The following is a 17,929-nucleotide window of genomic DNA, read 5'->3' as shown; positions in this document are numbered from 1 at the left end:
ACAATCCTGCTTGCCATCGTCAACGGGTTCCACCCCAGCCAAATCCGGTTGAGCGAGGAAGAGAAAAAAAAAAAGGAAAACGGCGAATCGAACAGGATGCTCGTAGTCAGCACGATGGGGGAGGAGGACAGGGACTGCACCTCCTCCTCCTTCTCCTTCTTTAACCCCCCCTCCTCCCTCGCACTCCTCGCCCTGCTTCAACGCCTCCGTCCTGAGCCTTGGTTGCAGAGGGCGAACGCACCGTGTCCATCCTCCTCCTCCAAAGTGAGTATGGCTCCAGCGTCGTTGGCATTGCTTGACGCTGTCAAGCCTTATCCCAGTGCTTGTCCCCGTCTCCAGTGAGAGCCAGTCAGAGAGGCCCCTCCCGGAACGTGCTGTGAAGGCTCGCTGGGCCTCAAGGATGCTTGGCTTCTTGTCAGCGTTGGCTCGATGCTTGTCGTGCCTTGGCTTCTTCTTCGCCGTCTTGGATGCTGATCTGGGCCTCACTTTAGTCCGACGAGCACGCGACCAGATCCCTCTCTCGTCTCTCTCTCGAAGCATCGTGCATAGATGGCCGACTTTGGTCCCCGGGCCCCGCACGGGCCTGACATGACCGGCACCCATGAGCCTCTCCAGGAGATGAACCTCAGCGAAAAGGAGGCTTTCGACAGCCTAATTCGTCCGGACGACTGTTACACCTCCGATGGCGTCTATTTTGCAGATCTCCCTCTTCTCAAAAAGATACGGTTCGTGAGTTCCTACGATATGAAGGAGGCGAGGAGGGAGTTTGCCGGGTTCTGGAGGATGTTCAAGGCAGACCCCTTATCGCCCGTGTCTTGGTATTTCCGCAATATGGTTTTGCCTGGCGCTGGACTTGGCCTCGAAGGGTGAGTGGCTTCCATCCGAAGGTTCTCTTGGCATGAATCCGATTTTGGAATATTAAAAACATGACCTAGTTATGTTCTATTCTCAATCGGCAATATCAAGCCGTTATTTGAGAAGTCGTTCCCCGCGTGTTGGAAAACGAAGGAAATATGCAATCCCACCTGGATCTCCGCGGTTGAATACCTTGAAATCTGTGGCATCATCGTTGGCCAGATTCTTGTCGGAGTCCTCGGTGATTGGTATGTGGGATCCCCATCTTTGCAGTCAATATACAAGCTAACCGGAATCCCCAGGATTGGACGGCGATGGGGTCTCATCCAAGACGCTGTAATCATGCTTTTGGGTCTCGTCATGTTGACGGCGGCCTGGGGCGTGACTCAAAATGGATGGGTCATCTGCTACGTTTGGTCGTTGTTCTTCTACGGCATTGGCGTTGGAGGCGAATATCCAATGACTGCCACCAGCGGCATGGAGAATGCTGTTGGTTCGGGAAAGGTTTCAACAAAGGAGGACCGTTTACATCGTGGCCGGAAAGTCACAAGTGCTTTTCTCATGCAGGGCTGGGGCCAGTTCTTCAACCAGGCGCTCTTGATCGTTCTGCTCCTCATTTTCCACCATGGAAGTGGAAATGCCCCCTATTCAACCGTTTCGGCCCAGTGGACATACCGCGTGTCGTTTGCCATTCCCGCGGCTGGCACCCTTTGGTTAGTGTACTACCGCTTTTATAAGATGAAAGCTGCAAGCAAGCAGCTCGCCATTGCAAAAGCAAAGTCCCGGGTTACCGGCTATGACACCAAATCACTCCGACTCACTTTCAAATACTTTGGTTTCCGCCTCTTGGCCACTGCCGGCGCCTGGTTTGCAAACGACGTTTTCTTCTATGGAAACAAACTTTTCCAAAGTGAGTTCATTGCAGTGATCAGCCCACAGACAACTTCCATCATGCCAGGGTGGCTGTACAACCTGCTCAACGTGGGCGTGTCCCTTCTTGGATACTATCTGGCCTGTAAGTTTTCTAGCAAGGCCCTGTGAACTTTGGAAATATTTTTCTCTAACCATTGTGCAGCGTTTTTGATCGACAACAAACTGTATGGCCGCAAGTGGATGCAAATCGTCGGCTTCTTGATGGATTTCATCTTCTTTATCATCCCAGCATATCACTACGATTACTACACCTCCCCTGAACACATAAAAGCCTTCCAGGCGATGTACTTCCTCAGCAGCTTTTTCAACCAATTCGGGCCAAACTCTGTCACATTCCTTGTCGCCGCAGAGGTCTTCCCAACCCCGATTCGCGCCACAGCCCATGGTTTCGCCGCCGCTATTGGTAAATTGGGTGCTCTGGTAGCCGCGGTGATGTATAGCTACATTTCTACAACCACCAAGTTCCGAGTGGTGCCATGGTTTGGTTTGGCTGGAATGCTGCTCACCTTCCTGTTCCTCCCGGACACCACAGGTCTCGATTTGAAGGAACAAGAAAGGCGATGGTTCTATATCCGCAGCGGGCGTGAGCATGAATACCATGGCGCCGCCGTACACCCGTCGCATCTGTCCCTTTGGGAGCGCCTCCGAGGCGTGGGCAAATATTACGATGCCGAACTTGATTATAAGCAAAAAGTGAAGGAACTGCGAGAAGAGTGGCTGGCATCGATGGCTCGCCATGTGGATGAAAAGTCCCGTCCGTACGAGGACGCGGATCTCAGTGAAGGTCTCTTGCACGCGGGCGTGTTGGGATACTTTGAACGCACCAGTCCCATGATCCTTGCGAAAGAACCTTTCAATAAGGAGTACAACAAGGACGGCCTAGAGAACCTACCACCTCCTCAAGCCTCGAGCTCAGAGGACATTTCGGAATGATCTTTTATGCATTTACCAACCGGCGTTTGGACGGCGTTGTGATTTCACCCTACAATTTCATTCAGCGAGAATTCCTGCATTGAGACAACAAAGGTCAATAGACACTGATTTGAGCGAAAAGTTAATCATACATGGAGATACCACCTTTACAATTCGATAGAGCTAGTCTTCACAAATGTTTACTCTCCGTTTGGCATCCTGATCCAGCTGTTTTTCTCCCGTTTTCTTTACCAAAATATCATTTTGTCTTCATCCCCTTCTGATGAGCTGGCTAAACTATACAGGCCGTTGCTGACTACTCGTCTCTTGACTTTCCTCGCCAAACTCAATTGCCAACCCGTTGAACTGCCAGCCGTCAAGAATACGATGTTGATGAAGCACAAGCTGGAGATTGACTTTTCGTCGACCGTGGGTTAGAATATCCCAGGTTTACCACCTATTAACATGTAAGGATTGACCGCAAATCCCGTTTCAATCCAAGATTGATGGCATTTTGAAAAGCTAGCCGGAGCTTGCGGAGCACATTCGCCATTGTATCAACAACAGCCATGAAAGAGATTGCGTCAGTGATGTTCCCTCGAGGACCCGAAACAAGCTTAGGGACAGTTATCCCCCCTGCCTTTAGGAAATATCCATACCCATCCAACCTCCCCAGCACTAGCATCCAATTCTTCGAGGACATTTGCAAACGCTCGTCAGGATGTTTTACAACGCATTGCTTACGGGGATTGTTGCCCCATTGTTATTCCCTGCTGCCAAAGCGAAGCCTGCGGATCTCACCTATGCGAGCGGGATCGTGGTTCCCGCAACTCCGTCCGTGGTGAGCGGTGTCAGTCTGCCTCGCGGTACGGGGCCATGGACCGGCGTCCCCACGGCCACGGGTGCTTTGACGGGCACCGTACGTGGCACGGCTATCACACCCAGGCCCGCGCCTCCTGAAGCAACGAGGTATCCCAGTGACGGCATGCTCCATGATACACAGCCCGCACCATACATCCCGGCGGGTGGATTGGGTACCAACGGCACGGCGCCTGTATATAACGTGCGGAGCGACTATGATTATCAGTCTATTGTATGTCTTCCATTGGAGTATTATCATTGCTATTTAGCACCGGTATGCTAAAGTATAACCAATCAGGCGCTGTTGTTGTATTGCGACTGGCTGCAGCTGGATATGCTGGACACCGGCCTTGATCAGTTCTCCGTGCAGGACTTCACCCAGGCTGGATTGACCGCGAGAGATCGTAGCCTAGTCCAATTCATGCGGACTGAGGTCCTGGGCCATATTACCATGCTGTCTAACATCCTTGGCCAGTCAGCTCCCACTAGATGCAGCTATCGCCATCCCTTTAAGACTTTGCCTGAGTTTTTCGATTTCGCTCAGAAGATCAGCAAGGTGATAGAATCGACAGCCTATGGATTTGTGCCGCACCTGGATGCGCGAGAGACGGCGCAACTGCTCCTCCAGGCCGTCTCCATGACTGGCCGCCAGCAGCTGCTCTTCCGCCAATTCGAAGGCTTGTTCCCCATCCCAGTCTGGTTCCAAACCGCCATCCCGCAGTCCTGGGCCTGGACGTTGATCGCGCCCTATATCAACTACTGTCCCGGGAACAACCCACGTCTTGTGTGGCAGAACTACCCAGCCCTTGCCGTCATCAATCAGCCAAATCCATTCTCTTCCAACGCCACCGCCGGGACCAACACGACGTACGGCCCCGGTCTGGGATCGGCAAACATGTCAGCCATCGACCCAGGCGCTTCGTGCCTAAACTCCACCTGTGCCCCGGCAATCTCAAGCAACCGCACCACGCCCCTCTCGCAGCCGGGCCAAGTTGTGAGACTCTCCTGGGAAAGGCCCGGTATGCGAGTCGGCCCAAATAACAGCTACATTACCACTTCCATGGCCGGACGGCCCGCATTCGTTGCGTGGGTGACGCAGCTGAACGTGACATACTCTCCACTGACGGGCGTCAACTCGACCAATTCGACGACCGCGCAGACAACGCAGCCAATGTTCGATACGTATGCCGGCGACCCGGGAGTCAACGGGACCATGTTCCTAGCGGTCACCGATGCGGATTTGTATGTGACGCCGTTCAATCTGAGCTTGCTGAATCCGCATATCGTGGCTGGGCCCGCGGTGTACCAGGCTGGCTGAGCTTCCCTTTCTTTTTTTTTTTTTACCTCCCTGATCTTCAAACATTTTGACTTGTTTTCTCTTTCGGGTTTCGGGAAATAGCGAAGCTATATACTTCGTAGCGTGAGATAATTGGGGCTCAAGGCTATGTCTTATGGGTCTATAGATAATTACTCGTTTCTGGAGGTGGTGGAGGAGCTGCTGGAAGATGTAAGGGAGCATGCAACAGCTCCTGCTTCTCTCCTGATGTAGCTTGTGGATATTCAATCGGAATGTTAATAATGTTGTCCTTGTAGATTCGAAGTATGTATGATGTTTGTCCCAGCTCATGGACCTTTATCACTCTTGTAACTTCTTTCCATCCATCTCAATTCGACCCGTTTCTATTGACGCATGACGTATCTGGTCGAATTGTCTCTATCTCACCGTAATACAAGATCACCTCAAGTTCTGTCTTTGGTCATATTTTGTATAGCATTATATATACCTTCTAGATGAACCTCCTCAAGCCTCGCTTCGAGGTATATACATAACCAATTCCGTCGTAGAAAATATGCGCGGCCCGGCCGGTTCACTCAATCATCCCAAGCAAAATCAACATCTATTCTAATTCTTTTTCGCCATGGACGGTCTCGTCATCAGCGTCAAGCGTACCCAATCGCCCTGGTCTCCTCCTCGCCCCGTGAATCTCCCAACATCAAACTCCAAAAGACCTGGCGTGCCGTCGGGGAAAGTGATGCTCTCAAATCCATAGCGCTCATAGAGGGGAAGCCCCTTTGCCGAAGCCTCCAGGAAGGACTCGACCCCGTGCTTATCAGCAATTTCAAGGCCGTACTTGAGTAGCAGGGTGCCCGCGCCACGGCCCTGATGGTCGGGATGCGTGCAGAGGACAGCAAGAACTAGAAAAAAAATCAAAAGAATTAGCCAGAGCCCGATCGCAGCAACAGATCAAACCGTCAAAAAAATCTCTCACAGCAATGCTCCCTCCCCTCCTCCCCAAACCACTTCTTCTTCGCCTCGTACATCCGCCCCTTGGCAAACCGATACCCCTCCTCATCCACGCCCCGCGGAATCTCCATGTCCCTGTCCGTCCGCGCCCCTCGCTTCCACATCTCCAACGCAGCCCGGTCAAGAAACACGTTCCACTTCGCGACCGCCACGATCTCGCCCGTCTCGTCGTCCACGGCGCCCAGGAGGTGGAACGTCGGGTCGGTCTCGACGGCTTCCTGTAGGCGCGAGATCTGGATGGCGTGCCGGTCGGCGGGGGAGAGAGTGCGCGGGTTGCCCTCGGGGGAGGCGCCGACGGTGCGGCAGAAGGCGCTGTTGGCGAAGGTGGTGGATTGGATCTCGACGGCGCGGGAGAGGTCGGCGGGCGTGGAGAGGGGACGGACGGAGAGGGGCATTGTGGGAGGGCTGGGTGAGGCTGCTCTGTGTGTTGTTGGACGGCAAGGGAGAGGGCAGAACGGCGGGACAGGATGCGATTTGGAGCGTTTTGAGACGATGAGCTACTGCGTCAGTGGGAGATTGTTAATATTCAGAAAGGTGGACGGCACAATCTCGGCGAGAGGCAACGGTTTATCATCGCCGACGGAAAACAGATGGACAAACATGATGACTATCTATTTACTCTGCAGTGAATATTGCCGAAGCTCCACAGAACTAAATACGAACTTGTCCTCTAGTATCTCATCTTGGTGGATAGTTACCCGGGCGCTACCCGGGTACGCTATGGAATGTATTATTCAGGCACGTCAACCCGCAGCAGCACAAGAGTCTCTGGATTGAGAGTAATAATCCAAGGGGCAGAGCTGCTCGAACACGGCCGTATCCCAGTCTTCATGGGTGTGGCATTGCGATTACTCTTCGGAGTCCGTGATGGAGATCACTTGAATCGGAAGACCTGTAAGCAGCACCCAAAAGTGCAAGCAGGAGAGCGTAACACCTACAAGGCCGTCTATCGCACTGGACATTCACCTCGTCACTCCATTCTTAGCAGCACCGCTAGGCTCCCCGCCGGAAGGCTTCATGCTTTCAGCATAATGTAGACTTCCAGAAACCCGGTGAGCTGAGGCGTTCGGGCAGTTCTCATCCAGAGAACCTCCACAAGCTAACCCTAGAAGGCAGCTTTGAGTGCAGTAGTCACGGCGCTGTGTCCTTTCCCTTGTTCTAACCGGCGTTGGGCTATCTGGAACAGTTTCCTGTTGAAGCCCCGTGCGGCTTCCGGCCACCCGTATTTCTCTATTTCCCGATTCCGACTCGGAGGATGAACGTTCATCGGAGTCGGAGTACTGTAGGACCTCGTCTTCTTTACACGTATTGCGTTTCCTGACGCGCAGCTCGTAGGATCGCGAGACAGAGGGGCGCCTCCCTTTAAAGTCGGATGATGGGGGTGTCTTCCGCTTGTTCGTTTTCTCGGGCGTACGAGGTACCATGCCTCCTCCATCCACGGGCCACTTTGGGAGTGTGTGTCTCCAGTGCTCGCGCCAATCAGGGCTCCGTCTCTCTGCTGTAAATGCCAACAGACTAAATGCGAGGACCTGCGCAATGGAAGTCTGAAATATTTTGGCTTTTAGGTCATCAGACGCGTGCACTTTCTCATCAGGGGTGAAACAATAGTAAAATAATGTTGTCGGGTCAGCTTCTCCAACACGAAGAAAAACAAACGCCTTTCCGGTACTTAGATAGCTGTACTCTAGACCGCTTTCGATCATATAGTGGAATGTTTGTGACACTGCCCTTGCTACCTTTTTCTCCGCAGCAAATTGGAGTTTCTTTTCGTCGTTGATCGGAATCCTGTACTCCTGAATCACCTCTTTCTGGATATTCATTGAACGTAAGCCCTTTTTAAGGTCGGACACGGTAAGCTTGTGCGGTGGCTTATACTCAACCAAGTAGGAAAGAGTATGTTGACCAGCTAGATCTCTGTATACACAGATCCGGTCTGGCTTGACTAGCTTTGGGTGCTCTTTGCCTCCCGTAATTGCCAGTTCTCGAGCTAGGAGGAGCTCTTGGACCTCTTCGACTTCTTCATCCAGGGTATTTTGGTGGCTCTCAAAAATTATCCCCTGCCCCAGCTGAAAGCGCTCCTGGGCTTCCTCCATCTCTCTCAGAGCAGCAACGATGCGACGGACCGGCGTCTCAACCGCGAATAGCTGGTGGGGTCTCAGGTCATCTTCTGAGGCAAACAATCGATCACATATCAGTTCGCCTAATTCCTCGAGCGTCCGCCGAGTAGGGAAGAGTTTCGCCGGCTCTGGAAGGGCGTTAAAAAGGTCATATACTTCATCGAATCGATGTTCTTGACCTTCAAGGAAATCCGCCCAGGGGACTAGTTTTTTTGGATAGTGTTTGCTTTCGGTGCCACAATGGTCCCCTGGGTAGAACGCTTCGGATCTGGTTGAACCAACAGGCCGTCGAAGAGGTATGAATGGCAGAGATCCAGGTAAGCATTAAAGGTCGTTTTGCTTTTCGCCTTGTCCTCTTGTAACTGTTACTATGATCTATCAGCGCGTTGTTCTGCCCTTTCAGCGCGTTCCTCTGCCTTCTCAGCGAGTTCCTCTGCCCTCTGAGCGCGTTGCTCAGCCGCAAGAAGACGGGCCTTTAGTTCCTCCAACTCTGACAACTCGGGTGGCATATTGGAAAGGGTTTCGGGTCGCCTTGCCGAAGAAATTCAGCGCCGAGGGCTGCAATGGAGAAGGACGCATCTGCATGAGGTCTGAGGGGCAGCGGAGGTTGCAACTTGCAATCGAGGTGCAGGGGGAGAGATGGCAGTTTTGGAGGTCCGTGTCGCGCGTTGCGGGTCGCGGTGGCTGCAAGGACAAGGGCGCTAGGGGGGGGGGTAGGGGCAGTGACTTCGGGGCGCATCCCCAGGGCCCAGCCCTAAAGCTACCAAATCCAACAGGGTAGACGCGGGAGCAACCATTTCTTTTCGTTATCGCTGTTTTTTCAACCTCCTCGTTTCGAGAGCCTGACCTCCGAGAATCCTCCACCGGGAACGGATGGCGACAGCACTTGCTCGACATATCTGCAATGCCAGACGGTGCTGGCAACTGGCTGAATTCGGGCCCAAGCTAATGGCGCATCCTGTGGCTATCACACCTAAAGCCTCTACTTTAGTCGCTGCGCATATTATGTATACCCAATCATGCTGGTCTTCGGGCTCATGTTTTTTCGTTGAATTCAGTTCAGCCTGCTTATCTGTTGTAACAGGTCACACCTGTTGCTTGTTGGACATGTTCAACACTTGCAGTCTCAGTCCTGAGTCAGGTCAATCAACGCCTGTAGGATGGTTATGTTAGACAAGGAGATATCCCGTATTTACGGTCGCCCTTTGCAAGACGGAAAGCTTGTCATACAGCAAAGGTTATGGCTACACCATATGCGTTCTACCTGGGATGGCCACTTCAATAATCACTGTCGGTTGTCTGAGAAATATTTCTGTCCTCACGAGTTTTATATAAGGTCCAAGCGTCGGACGTTGGCATCACTATTTACACCACAATGGCTAACTTTGGATCTCAGACGAGCCGGTACAACAGGCTGGTCATTGTTTTTGTAGCTTTGGGCTCACTGGTACGCGTTTCTCTACTGCAAACCCTTCCCTTGGAGAGAATGGGAAGGGCCTATAGCTCCGCGGATTTTCTTCGATGTTCTAACATCACCGCCTTTACCTTAGACATATGGCTTCTGTGCTTCAGTGATCAGTAGCACAATTGGCCAACCCGGATGGTATGCCTTTTTTGAACTGCCCGCCCAGGGTGAACCAGGATACGCCACAGTGACGACAAATGCTATTGCAGCCGCAAATGGCCTTTTCAGTGCTGGCGGAGCTGTAGGCTCCCTCTTCATGATGTGGTCTTGCGAGGCATGGGGTCGTAAAGTCAATATTCAACTTGGCTCTTTTCTTGCAATCCTTGGAGGTGCGTTGCAAGGCGGAGCCGCAAATTTGAAGTAAGCCGTACCCTGCGACGCCCCTGGAAATGGCATGCAGTACTGATCATAGCATAAGGATGTTTCAAGCCGGTCGTTTTGTGTCTGGTGCCTCCACCGGCGTCCTTGTCACCGCTTGCCCCATGTATTTTGCAGAGATTTCCAGTCCCTTTGTTCGCGGGTGGCTTGTGGGCCACCATGCTATATTTCTCGTCTTCGGATACATGCTAGCTTGTTGGATCGGATACGCGTGCTACTTTGCTACGGGTTCCAATCCGGCATTCGCCTGGAGATTCCCGCTTTGTTTTCAAATATTGAGCCCACTACTTTTGTTAATGGGTTCACCATGGCTACCCCGGTCTCCCAGGTGGCTGATCTCCAAAGGCAAGTATGATGAAGCCTTGGTGATTCTTCGCCGGCTTAGGCAATCGAAGGATGACCCGCAGGATTTGGTGGCCAGAGAAGAATTCTACCGGATCAAAAAACAAGTCATGCTTGAAGCGGAGAAGCTAGCTGCAACCGGTTATGGTGTTTGGACGGCTGTTGTCAAGAAGAAGTCATATCGGAGGAGAATGATAATTGGATTTCTGACTCAATGGGGCACTGAGTTTGGCGGGCCACTTATTATTGTAAGTATTTCACTTCTTTTCAGCTTTGCCAATCCCTGGACTCAAGTAGCTCACACGTCGGTAATAGAATAATTATGCAGTGATTCTCTATACAAACTTAGGAATGACGGGACATATGCCTCTGCTTCTCAGCGCACTGTGGGTTACCACAGCTGGTATACACTCCCCTCTCTATATCCAAGTCATTACCACAAACTAACAGCAGTAAAGGCTTGATCTACAACCCCCTTGGAGCATGGCTTCACGATAAGATCAACTCACGCCGGAAGATGTACATCATCGGTCTCATAGGCGTTATCATAACCACGTCTTGTTTAGCTGCAATGACAGCTGAATACACCGGTACCAAGAACCGCGTGGGCAGCGGCTTTGGTATATTCTTCATCTTCCTATACGTAGCTTTCCAAGGGTAAGTTTGGCTGCGGTCTCTATCCCCTAATCGGCTTTTCCTAGCTGATCTTTTTGCCAGGACATTTTGCCACACGACAATGTACCTCTACGTCTCTGAAATCTTCCCCACTGAGATACGCCCTATTGGTATGGGATTTTCAACCTTTGGCCAGTTCGCATGTGAGTCGGGTCCCATTATCCTCAAAACTAGGCCTAATGTAACCATCTTCAAGCAACAATCATCCTTCTTCAAACCGCGCCGATCGGCTTCGCGCATGTAGGCTGGAGATACTACCTCGTTCCCATCATCTGGTCTGTTCTTTTCATTCCAGGTAAGACAAAATGCTCCCCATTTCTCAATAACGATTTGGACGCTCAGTTTTCCATCTTCGACAGTGATATATTTCTTCTTCCCCGAGACTGCCCGACTTAGTTTAGAGGAGATAGCTAGGAAGTTCGGCGAAGAAGTCGCGGTTGACGTCACTACGCAGGAAGAGAAGACGCTAGCCGGGACGCCGACTTCGAAGGATTTGATAGAGACGGGAGGTTCACAAGCAACGGGTAGAGGGAATGAAAATGCGTGATGATCTTGAGATATTAGGCGAAATATTCGAAAAACAACGGGTTGGAATTCAATAACATAAGAATAGAAGGGTATTCGATTATCTCCAAAAGCAGTATGGGGTGCATATAATGAAAAGATGCGGATGTGGGTTGAGACCTCTGGGACTTGACGTGAATGTAGGATAGATCATGCAGTTGGTTGTAATTTTGTTTCTTCAGCGGACGCCCTTTGCAAATCGTGTTTTGTGAAATGTTTGTTCGGTAGAGTCTCCTGGCTCGTCGAGGTGTTGCACGGAAACGGCACTGCCTAGCCATTCATAAACTCCGAAAACTAATCGAGCTTGTAGGGACGCCTAGAGTTGTTTATTCGCTGTCCGTACCAAATAATGTTTTGTCAATGGCATCATTCTCCATCCGTGTTGATGTGTTGGAGTGACAGGTTTCATTGCTGGCGATAGCATGAATATGGAGCGCCAGTATCTGATTATGGGCCATACTCAGGCTAAATATTCACAAAACCAAAGACTGCGAAGCCGTACCACCCGTAGCTCTCAAACTTCCGCAGCATCAGCGCTTCTTCTTTCGCCTGAAGCGGAACCTTAGCCCGTCATCGTCACTATCTGAATCCCTTGTGCGCGACCGCTTTCTGGATCTGGTTGTCGTCCTGGATTCTGCACTTTGCGAGATAGGTTGAGATGTTAACATTGTGTCATTAGATTCCTGGACAACCGATCGATTCCGTTCCGTTCTTGTGCTGCTATTGTTATTATGGCTCCAGTAGTCATCCCCGATGCCAAAATCTTTCTTTTTGACTTCCTCGAGAGGAACGATAACAGTTTGTACTCGATGTAGCGCGCCACCTTGCCCTTTGCGTCGGAATTTTTTGAAGTTTTTACGGCCGTTCCATCGATCATCCCATCGGTCTCCATGTCCATTTGAAGGCCGATCTTGCCGTACCTTTTGAAAGACTGGCATTTCTTCGATTATAGCAAGATTTTGAAGTCGCGACAAATCCATGCCATCAACAATAGCTGCTGCCTTTTCTTCTTCCTGGCGCGCCAAAGCAGCTCGGTCTTCTGCTTCACGATGTTGCCGGGCGGCCTCAATCACATCTAATTTTGGCTTTTTAGTTCTTCGTTGTGGCTGCGGTACTGGACTGGCCACAGGACGCGCTCGGCCGCGGAAATGATGCCTCATAGCAGTAGCTCCTGGAAGAAGCTCCGAAACCCCATCGTCTGCATCTGATATCTCACGATCTTGCATTGATTGATCGGGCATTGAATCGACAGCCAAAGACTGTTTATGTCAGTGGAATTTTGTACAGACCATGAAGAACGCGCAAGGCAGCTTGCATACCTGGGAGGGTTCTTCAGAAGCTTCCTCCAATTCCAAGTTATATGTCGGGATCGATTCCATATCAAAGCCGTCATCGAAATTTTTGAACTTGGGAACGTAGGCTTGAGTACGTGGACGTTTAGCCGGCCTAGAACTCCTCTGGCTCTCTTCCGCAGTTTCCACAGGTCTGAATGCAGCCGACTCTGCGGTATGCCCCATCGCTTGGTCTTGCGATTGAGCGGCTGGTGCGGGAACGATAGGGGGTTGGTACTGCTTATACAGTCTTGACGCATCGTTTCGCAAGATTGCATCTAAGAGCTCACCTGGTTCGATGAATTGTTGCCCTGTTAGGCGGTTAACTTCGTTTTCAAACCGATCGAACCATTCCGAGTTATTTTTCTTCCGAGGCTTTACCAGTACTACTTCACAATCACGACCGAATTCTCCTTTGCCAGACCAGCGGGCGGCTTGAAGCACAAAATCTTGTGCATGTTCTGCAGGGTCGATTTCAAGGTCAAGTATGGACATCCATGCCTTCCCATGACCATCGGTGATTACTCCCTGTAATTCTTCCCACTTCGATTCGTCGCAGATTACAAAAGTGTAACCCTCAAATACACCAGATCGTCGTGGATCGGGGTTGTACGCAGAATCCGGCAAATCTATTTTTTCTTTTCCCCTGGGTGGAAGATGTGGGATTGGGTCAGGCCACGCGGCATCAAAATCTTGTTCTAATGGACAGAGCGCCTCTTCACGCTCGAGTTCGGTGGATGTGGCGGCATATACGATGTGTTCGATATATGCCGGTTCGACTATGTGTTTCCCGTTTATAAGCGCCTGGAGACCCTTGGCTGTATTCCGTCTTTTCTGTACCACATAGCTCGTTTTCCCGGGAAGATATTGGATAACAGTTTTGATATCCAGATCTTCAAGGCGAGATTGAGCGTGGATCAAAGGGTTTTCGTCCTGTGAATCCTGTGACCCGTACGAGAAGGTCAATACTACTGGACACCATGTTATCCTGGAAAAGCCACGGCATCAGCACTTTATCCAAGTAGAGTATATAGGCTCACGCACTTTAGTACATGTTGATATCTTCCCAGTACAACCGAATATTCATCCCGAGGACTGAGCAGTTTGGTTTTGCCTTTGATACTCTCGCCATCGACGGTCGTGCCGCATTTTGACTTTTGGTCGATAAGGGTAAGCGTAGATCGCGCGTGGACATGCAACTAGGCCATCTCAGTTTCAATCCAACGATATAAATATGCACGAACGGACACCGTCTCCTTGCTTAACGCGACCAACTTCGATTACCAAATGGCGTCGTGAGATTGTAGCGGAGTTAATAGCATGAGTAGCTGCAAACGCATAATCCCATTGATTAGAGCCCGCCATTCAATTGTCCTAACAAAAAGTATGCGTACTTACTTCCATCTGAGGCAACCCGACCGAATAGATACCTTTTACCCGGTTTCAACCATATTCGCTTCCCTATCACGAGCGTCAGCAACTTAGGGGACAACCGCGCGACGGGCGGGGGAGACAGGATGGCGGACCTTTAAGAAAGTCGCCCTCTGAAGATAGAATCCACATACTGGCGACACTGGCGACACTGGTTGACCATGGGTACTAGCGGCCCTTCGTCAAAGCAATTTGTCTTTGCTAGCCAGCTGAAGTTGAGGTCGGAAACACGAAAAAACGCGAAAGCACGTGATCAAGCCCGATCTAACTAACTAGTTAACGCTGAACGCGAACGGGCAACGCAAAGAGTGTTAAGTCGATCAGGCAGCGATTCCCAGGATGACGCTCGAAACAGATATCTGGTGAGATTTGGACTCTGCGAGGTTACCGATGAGTTATGGCATCGCATTCGACCCACGATGGACGTGTCAGGGACCGGAGATGCGCCTCTCTCAGCAAAAGCCAACACTTCTGACGAGACACTGAAATATCACCTTTTGGGGCCGTCTCTGACAAAGGCTGGCCAAGACACGGTCGATCAACAGAAGGTATTTTACTTCCTGTCATTGGAGCTAATAGCGAATGTCAATTGGTCGAGCGCTCACTGGTCATTAGGTGTCGGAAGTCATTTACGAAGCATCCAAAGGGTCGAAATTTTTTAATCATGAAAAAGTGCGGGATCAAGCCCTGACGGAAAAGATTCAACGGCTTTCAGCTCGGAAGGAGAAGCTTGAAAAGCAAGACCTTTCCGTACAGGCCCGTCGGGCTGACGAATACATTGCAGAACTAGAGTTGACTCGCGATCTCTCCCAGGTTGTCGTGCATATCGATTGCGATGCGTTTTTCGCGGCAGTAGAAGAGCTGGACCGGCCAGAATTACGGACTGTTCCGATGGCCGTAGGCAGAGGCGTCCTGACCACTTGCAACTATGTTGCCAGAAAGTACGGCTGCCGAAGTGGTATGGCGAGCTTTGTCGCCAAAAAACTATGCCCGGAACTTATTTGCTTGCCCCAAAACTATGCAAAATACACGGCCAAGGCCAACGAAATCCGAGCCATCCTTGTCAACTATGATTCTCGATTTGAAAGTGCTAGTATCGATGAAGCATATCTAAACATCACTGAATACTGCTCGACTAACAATATGGGCCCGGAAGAGGCCGTTCAGAAGCTTCGCGACACAATAGCCGCGGAGACGAATATCACTGTTTCAGCAGGCATTGCTGCAAACGCCAAAATTGCAAAGATTGCATCTAATTGGAACAAACCAAATGGCCAATTTTATGTTCCTAGCGAGCGTGCCGCAATCATGGATTTCATGGCTAAAATACCGGTGCGGAAAGTGAACGGAGTTGGACGAGTATTCGAGCGGGAGCTTGACGCACTAGGAATCAAAACATGTAGAGATATTTATCCACTTCGGGCCATGCTAGCTCCTTTGTTTGGACAAAAGGCCTTCCAATTCCTGATGCAATGCTACCTGGGGCTCGGAAGGACCACCATATCACCCGCTGAAGAACGCCAAAGGAAGAGCGTCGGAACTGAAAGTACGTTTCGAGATTTAGAAGGCCTCGCGAATCTTCAAGACAAGCTCAAATCGACCGCAGTAGAACTTGAGAAGGACTTGCGTAAGGCTGACTGCAAGGGACGAACCCTGGTCCTGAAAGTCAAGCTGCATACTTTTGAGATTATATCGCGCCAGGCAGTGACACCCAAGCCCGTCCATCTCGCGGATGAGCTATACAGAAATGCACTCCCTTTACTAACAAAAATCTACAAGGAGACGCCGAATCTAAAGATTCGCCTCATGGGGCTTCGTTGCACCCATCTTGTCAGCACGAAAAAGGCCGATGTTAATTTCTTCGGTACGCGAGGGGCTTGCTCTGCTGAACCCCCAGCGGGAGCGATCGGTGGTGTTACTGGCGGAGCAGTTTTGTCAACCGAGGAAGAATTTGAAGCTGCAGCCCTAGAGGAAAGGATGAATGATATTGAAGACCTTGAGACACTGAGTCAAGAGTTTGAGCCTTCGCGGACGGAATCAGCAGGTCCCACAGATGCCTCATACCAGCAATCTAGCAGTGAAACTTGGACCTGTCCTATCTGCTCATGTGTACAGCCGGCAGATGATGTGGCATTCAACCGGCACGTGGACTTTTGCCTGTCAAAGGACACAATCAAGGAGGAAGTTGACAAGACCCTGAAGAATGACGCTCCCATATCCGCTGTGAAACGGAAAGCTGTGCTGGGGACCTTTTTCGACCGGGAAGCTCGCAAGCGTCTATTTTTTGGATGATATTGGGTGTCGCGGCTGCAGGAGTCTGCCTAGGGATTGAAGCTCCTGGTTTCTCTCAAACTTGTGCAGAAATGATAGATATGACGATGACGATAGTAATGAGACACGCAGTATGCCGTTTTATATCCAGTATTAACTCGAGAAACTCGCTGTTTGACGGCGGTGGTTGATGTTTGCCGCTAGCCCGCTTTGGGCCGGAGTTGCATCGCCAGAAATCGCGAAATGAAAGCAACGAAGAAACGCCGTCACGCCCAACCCTCACCACCGCCCAACGCCAGTCGCTTCTTGCGCCGTCTCCTACACAGAAGAAGGACTTGATCTTTGCTGGCTTTGGCCATCATGTTTCTTGCTCTGACTCGGGTCTCGCAATGCCGTTCAGCGAGATCAATTGTACCCCATATTGAGCTTGAGATCAGCCACGACAGCAATGCGACCTCTGGATAAACAAAACAATCCTACGACCAAACCTTTTACTCCGTCGATGAGTGCGGCGTTCAATAGAACTGCCAAAACGCCTCTGACGCCCAAAGTAGCCGGATACACTCCCGCCCACCTAAGCCGCAAACCGAACCATGTCGACGGTCGCTCGTCCGAAAATTCCTCCCTGGCATCTGCTGGACTAAGCTCGAATATCACACCGCGCTCAGGGCCTAGGACCTCTCGCAAAGATGGCGTTGTGTCTTCCTCTCCAACCGGCACTCCTTCTCACGCGCAGCGTTCGTCACGTTTACCTCAGCCCTCCACACTCCACCCGACCGAATCCTCCTTGACTCCCCGTGATAGCAACACCTCAGCGCTGCGTGCTTCCAGACCAAGAAGCGTCATACACGGTGCTCCGCTGCCATACTCTGCTTCGTCATGCAGCAGCTCTCCTGGGAACGCCATGTTCTTCCACGCCAGTGACGCCCGGTCGACAATTTCATCGCACGAGGCGGATGCCAAACACCCAACAAGTCAGCCAAATCCTAGACCCTTTTTCTACGCAAATGGCATGGCAGACGAATCCCATATTTCGAGCGACACACCGCGCCGACCGGGGAATATGAAAAGCAAGCCGCAACAAGGGGGCCATACTCCCCTGAAATCCCCTGTCGTATCACCGAGATTACAAAATGCACAGCCGCTTCTGGCTTCTCCCAGAGAACCCTTACCTGCTACACAAGACTCGAAACGAGCGAGCTTCCATTCTGCACACCCACAAGAGTCGCCTTTACTACAAGCACCTCATTTTTCTCCACCTCCCACAAAAGCTCGGGGCCAATACTCTCACATGAAGTCTCCGAGTGTTGATGGATCGCAATGTTTTCGTCAAAACAGGCCACACCAAATGAGTCCTCCAAATCATCCTCTACTCTTGGCCGGGGAGCCAACCGATGCCGGTTCGCCGAACCACAGCTCAATGCCCAATAGCAATAGATCCTCAACCTCTGGAGATATAGTGCATATCTTCCCACGGCTACTAGCCCGA

At 51.1% G+C, this 17,929-nt stretch overlaps 7 protein-coding genes across 7 annotated transcripts; 4 read left to right on the top strand and 3 right to left on the bottom strand.

The window, feature by feature from the left end:
• Window positions 1-549: 549 nt before the first annotated feature.
• Window positions 550-2,721, top strand: UREG_02395 (phosphate transporter A-1; the record flags this gene model as incomplete). The annotated part of the gene is made up of 4 exons (XM_002542833.1): window positions 550-866; window positions 936-1,103; window positions 1,158-1,870; window positions 1,931-2,721. The coding sequence occupies 4 exons, from the start codon at window positions 550-552 to the stop codon at window positions 2,719-2,721; spliced, it is 1,989 nt and encodes a 662-aa protein (XP_002542879.1).
• A 700-nt stretch (window positions 2,722-3,421) lies between these two features.
• Window positions 3,422-4,879, top strand: UREG_02394 (uncharacterized protein; the record flags this gene model as incomplete). The annotated part of the gene is made up of 2 exons (XM_002542832.1): window positions 3,422-3,793; window positions 3,860-4,879. The coding sequence occupies 2 exons, from the start codon at window positions 3,422-3,424 to the stop codon at window positions 4,877-4,879; spliced, it is 1,392 nt and encodes a 463-aa protein (XP_002542878.1).
• Window positions 4,880-5,464: 585 nt separating this feature from the next.
• UREG_02393 (uncharacterized protein) lies at window positions 5,465-6,261 on the bottom strand (the record flags this gene model as incomplete). Its single annotated transcript, XM_002542831.1, has 2 exons — window positions 5,465-5,757; window positions 5,832-6,261. 2 exons carry the CDS (start codon window positions 6,259-6,261, stop codon window positions 5,465-5,467), a joined length of 723 nt encoding a protein of 240 aa, XP_002542877.1.
• Window positions 6,262-6,828: 567 nt separating this feature from the next.
• Window positions 6,829-9,092, bottom strand: UREG_02392 (uncharacterized protein; the record flags this gene model as incomplete). Its single annotated transcript, XM_002542830.1, has 4 exons — window positions 6,829-8,186; window positions 8,479-8,737; window positions 8,831-8,947; window positions 9,075-9,092. The coding sequence occupies 4 exons, from the start codon at window positions 9,090-9,092 to the stop codon at window positions 6,829-6,831; spliced, it is 1,752 nt and encodes a 583-aa protein (XP_002542876.1).
• A 266-nt stretch (window positions 9,093-9,358) lies between these two features.
• UREG_02391 (uncharacterized protein) lies at window positions 9,359-11,390 on the top strand (the record flags this gene model as incomplete). Its single annotated transcript, XM_002542829.1, has 7 exons — window positions 9,359-9,430; window positions 9,534-9,808; window positions 9,867-10,416; window positions 10,569-10,825; window positions 10,886-10,986; window positions 11,040-11,138; window positions 11,203-11,390. 7 exons carry the CDS (start codon window positions 9,359-9,361, stop codon window positions 11,388-11,390), a joined length of 1,542 nt encoding a protein of 513 aa, XP_002542875.1.
• Window positions 11,391-11,937: 547 nt separating this feature from the next.
• Window positions 11,938-13,887, bottom strand: UREG_02390 (uncharacterized protein; the record flags this gene model as incomplete). The annotated part of the gene is made up of 3 exons (XM_002542828.1): window positions 11,938-12,666; window positions 12,727-13,726; window positions 13,862-13,887. 3 exons carry the CDS (start codon window positions 13,885-13,887, stop codon window positions 11,938-11,940), a joined length of 1,755 nt encoding a protein of 584 aa, XP_002542874.1.
• A 701-nt stretch (window positions 13,888-14,588) lies between these two features.
• UREG_02389 (uncharacterized protein) lies at window positions 14,589-16,461 on the top strand (the record flags this gene model as incomplete). The annotated part of the gene is made up of 2 exons (XM_002542827.1): window positions 14,589-14,717; window positions 14,785-16,461. 2 exons carry the CDS (start codon window positions 14,589-14,591, stop codon window positions 16,459-16,461), a joined length of 1,806 nt encoding a protein of 601 aa, XP_002542873.1.
• Window positions 16,462-17,929: the final 1,468 nt, after the last annotated feature.

The sequence above is a fragment of the Uncinocarpus reesii genome, genomic scaffold (genome assembly GCF_000003515.1).
Source record: "Uncinocarpus reesii 1704 scaffold_1 genomic scaffold, whole genome shotgun sequence".
NCBI classification, from domain to species: domain Eukaryota; kingdom Fungi; phylum Ascomycota; class Eurotiomycetes; order Onygenales; family Onygenaceae; genus Uncinocarpus; species Uncinocarpus reesii.
Note: the sequence above shows the minus strand (reverse complement) of the source record. Positions and strands in the feature narration are given on the sequence as shown.